At 34.3% G+C, this 4,014-nt stretch overlaps 1 protein-coding gene across 1 annotated transcript; it reads right to left on the minus strand.

Moving 5' to 3' along the window:
* Positions 1-305: 305 nt before the first annotated feature.
* Positions 306-3,436, minus strand: LOC145108404 (lysophospholipid acyltransferase LPEAT1-like). Its single transcript, XM_079045427.1, has 9 exons — positions 2,715-3,436; positions 2,238-2,357; positions 2,102-2,139; positions 1,935-1,999; positions 1,741-1,809; positions 1,529-1,662; positions 1,290-1,430; positions 707-770; positions 306-623 (listed from the first exon to the last, which is right to left on the minus strand). Exons 1-9 carry the CDS (start codon positions 3,270-3,272, stop codon positions 604-606), a joined length of 1,209 nt encoding a protein of 402 aa, XP_078901553.1. The 5' UTR covers positions 3,273-3,436; the 3' UTR covers positions 306-603.
* Between the last annotated feature and the right edge of the window lie 578 nt (positions 3,437-4,014).

The following is a 4,014-nucleotide window of genomic DNA, read 5'->3' on the forward strand; positions in this document are numbered from 1 at the left end:
ACATATTAAAAATAAGGACCTAATGTGGACACAGTTAAACCTTATTACCCTTCTTTAAACGGTTATAACAACCATGTTGGTGTAATATGTACAAAAAAAGACGTTAGAGACCTATTGTGGACAAAATTAAAACCTTATTACCTTTTTTTAACGGTTATAACAACAATGTTGATGTAATATGTACAAAAAAAACCCTTAAGGACCTAATGTGAACAAAGTTAAAACTTTATTACCCTCCTAAGTCATTAACCCAAGTATTTATGATCAATCAATGTGAGTCATTATATCTATCTAGCGGATAAGATAAATGAAATCAATATGTATAGCCAAAAACAAAAACATATCCAACAAATTAAACATATTTTTAGTGATTACAACTTCCTAAATTAAAAAAACCTAAAAAGAATTAGGAATGGGATGCTAACATATGAAGTCCGCTTCCATACATACATTTTTCAAAGAATAAAGATCATCATATATTGCTGCTTTCTTCTTCGTCACTTCACTATCACACTATTATTTTTCCTTTTCTTTGTTTGCTTGTTTCCGAGCAAAAGAATAATAAATAGGTTTTGGTGTATACAAAAAGGCAACCTTTTTAGTTTATCTTTGAGCAAACAAACCTACATAAACACAAAACACAAAAAGGTAAACCCAAAATGTCTTTTTGAGAGCTTGGCCATCATTCAAACAATAGTAGGCGTACCATGAATAGCCGCATGATATACTCGCTTCTCTGCCAATCCAATATCCGTCATTATTAAGTTCCCCTGCAAAATCACATTACACCGATGATTGCGTCAGGTCCACTTTCTTTAAAAAGTTAGACAGACTGCCCTGCGATGGAAGCTCAGTGGTTGAGAAGTGAAATTTCATATAGGAGATCCAGAGTTCAAACCCTGGCACAGTACACCAGAAATATTGCTAGTGTTCCGCGATTGACCTCCCACGTGGGCCCTAGGGCGGGGTTCACTTGGGCCACACAGATGGTGCGTTTTACTAAAATCAAATTTTCGTGGTTAAAATTTATTTATTTGATATGCCTCTTACTGGGTCTGGTAAATGATAAAAGACTATGAATCTTAGTATCTGACTGAGTGTTTGATACTATAGTTAGAAGCCTCTGATATGCCTCTTACAGGGTCTGGTAAGAAGCTAAGTCTGACTAAATCAACAACTATCAAACAAGTCTTAGTTGACTTGTTACAACTTATTAACCATTATGTTGTGACATTTTACAAATTTGCCCTCAACTATTTTTCCCCAAGTGTGACAAATTAATAGCATACCTCACGAGCCATTAATCTCCGAACATTTTCAGCATACAATTTCGGATCATCCTTTTCTTCTTGTGAAGGGTAATAAAGTGGTAACCTCAGAACCGTTATATAATTTACAAATTGACACAAAAGCAAAATCACATGGCGAACCTACAAGTGGAATTGGAATGTATTAAAATAAATAAGAAATAAGAAATTTATTTTTTTTATTTTCTTATTAATGAATGGATGGATACTCAATTACTAACCCCAGATATGGTGTCCCATGCTGGGCTAAATTTCTCATATGGATATCTCAAGATGACAGGAAGAACGGGAGCTTTTGACAAAAATGCCCCTGTTTTAAATGGAAGTATGTAGTCTCCATTTGTAGTTGTCCCTTCTGTATGAAAATAAAACACCAAATTCTAATTTCCACTCATTTTTATACCAAAAAGAATTAAGAGAAGAAAAAGATCACCTGGAAAAAGCATCATCAATGGTGCAGATTTATCTCGAAGAGATTCATTAATTCTATCATTCACCACACCTGCAATCAACAAATTCAAAATGGATTACATTAATAAACAATATGAATATGCATTTTGTTAAATCATGACAAATTCAAGATTCAGCAATTAGAGTCTAGAGAGATAAAGGGGTGGAGAGAAATACCTGAAACGCCCTTGAAATCTGATGATTTTGACTCCCGTTGAACATATACACAACCAAGGCACTTGCTGAAAACAAGAAAAGGTAAAATATAATGATTAAAAAGTAAGAATGATAAATTATTGAAAGTAATTGTTTATAATTAAGAAGGAATTGTAACTCAAACCAACCTGATAAGGCCAACAAGAGGGAGTTTGCTCACTGATTTCTTCAGCAATGACAATAAAAGGAAGTAGGAACATGTCAGTTGTATCACTGAATATAAAAATATAAATCCAATATTTTTGGTTCAAAAAATTAACAAACCTTGGCAACAAAGCTTGGAAATGAAGAAGACATATGGTATAGAATATCCAAATGTGAAACATGATTTGATATAATAGCTCCAGGTCTTTCAATTTCATTAGATTCATGATTGACTTCCAACTGACATTTAAAAAGAACCAAGGTAATCAGATGCTTATTGATTCATAATATAATCTTACAAATCATGCAAGAAGCAAGATCATATAACATTCAAGCTTGCTGCTTTTCTCTAGTAAAACATATGGTTCTTGCTTAAGAAGATGCAGGGAAAATAATACTGGCATATATATATGCTCATTACAGTAGCTCATGTTGCATAATTTCTAAGAGAGTGTAATATATGACGTAACATGAACATATATAAGCTGAATTTGATGGATTATTCATTCTGCATTGCCTTTGATTACCTTAAAAAGTAGTAAACTCAATCTGGCATTACAAATGTGACTCGGATATAGAAGTAGAAGAGAAAGGTACCTCATCATTGAATTTGTTGTCCATGTCCGGATCTCTATAAGTCTCCTTAATCCAATAAAACCCAAAAACGAAAAGCAATGCCCTCGAAAGAACCCTCCCAAACCAATAAATAATCCTTCTCCTCCACCCACCCATGTGGGAGTAATCGTCTTGCTCGTCTTCATGTTCCTGGTTTGGCGCCAAACACAGGGTACAAGCCCTACAAATCAAGTAATACAGCACAACAACCAACGTAGCAGACACCACACGCAGCGGGAAAAGCGTGATTATTGCAATTCCTAGAAGAACCTTCTGGGTCCACGGTAGTTTCGCGCGTCCCATTGTTCCGTACATATCATGTCGGGCATACGCAGCGCATTGTTTCTCGAGCTCTTCGATGTCTGGCTCCGGTGTGGAGGAGGAGGGGCCGGGTTTGTCATCGGTAATGGTGGGTTTGGAAGTCGAAGATGAGGAGGAGGTGAGGAGAGGGAGATCATCTTTAATATGACCTTCTTCGAGATTTAATTCAGAATGTTGGGAGTGGGGTTCTGAGGACATGCCATGGGGTTCTGAATCCATTTATGATCAGAGGCTCTAATGGCGTTTGATTAGGTTTTCTGCAGGTAGTATGCCATGTGTTCGATGAAATGGATAGGAGAAGAGTGGAGATTCGGTATTTGTAGTTTGTGCCCATCAAAGATCAGAAGATTGATGGATACGGGTTAGCGTGAAGTGTAATGCTCCCACGTTAAAAACATAATTTTCAATTTGCTCTTTAAAATACATAAAATCATTATCTTAATTAAAATGAATCCATCAATTAGAATATGTTTATTTACTTTTAAGTTGATATAGTTAGATTTTATTTAAAAATAACATTTCGTATTAATTAAAAAAGAGTTTGAAAATCAAAGACACGTATGACATATCACCATCAACATAGTCATTTTCAAAATTTCATCTTAATCCAACATTTGCTTGTGCATTTATATTATCAACACTACAGAAATAAGAACATTTTTCTCCCTTTTTTTTTTTACTTTTAATATTGGATTATGAACGATTATGGTCCGAGTCAGCCTGACCACACCCACCTAGAAGTTTTGTTGTCCTTATTCTCAATGTCGTCTCTTTTGCTTGCATTGTTTTCTAACCATGATCCCATTTTTGTTTGTTTGTGAGAAAACGATAAAAAAATAGTTTTTTTCTATAATGATTTGTAAAAAAATATAGTTTATAATTTAGGATAAATTATATATGTTCTTGTTAAACATTAATATATATATTTGTCCAACTAATGTAGATCCATAGATTTTTTTAA

This window comes from Lactuca virosa, chromosome 4 (genome assembly GCF_052849685.1).
Source record: "Lactuca virosa cultivar CGN04683 chromosome 4, Lactuca_virosa_CGN04683_v6, whole genome shotgun sequence".
NCBI classification, from domain to species: Eukaryota; Viridiplantae; Streptophyta; class Magnoliopsida; order Asterales; family Asteraceae; genus Lactuca; species Lactuca virosa.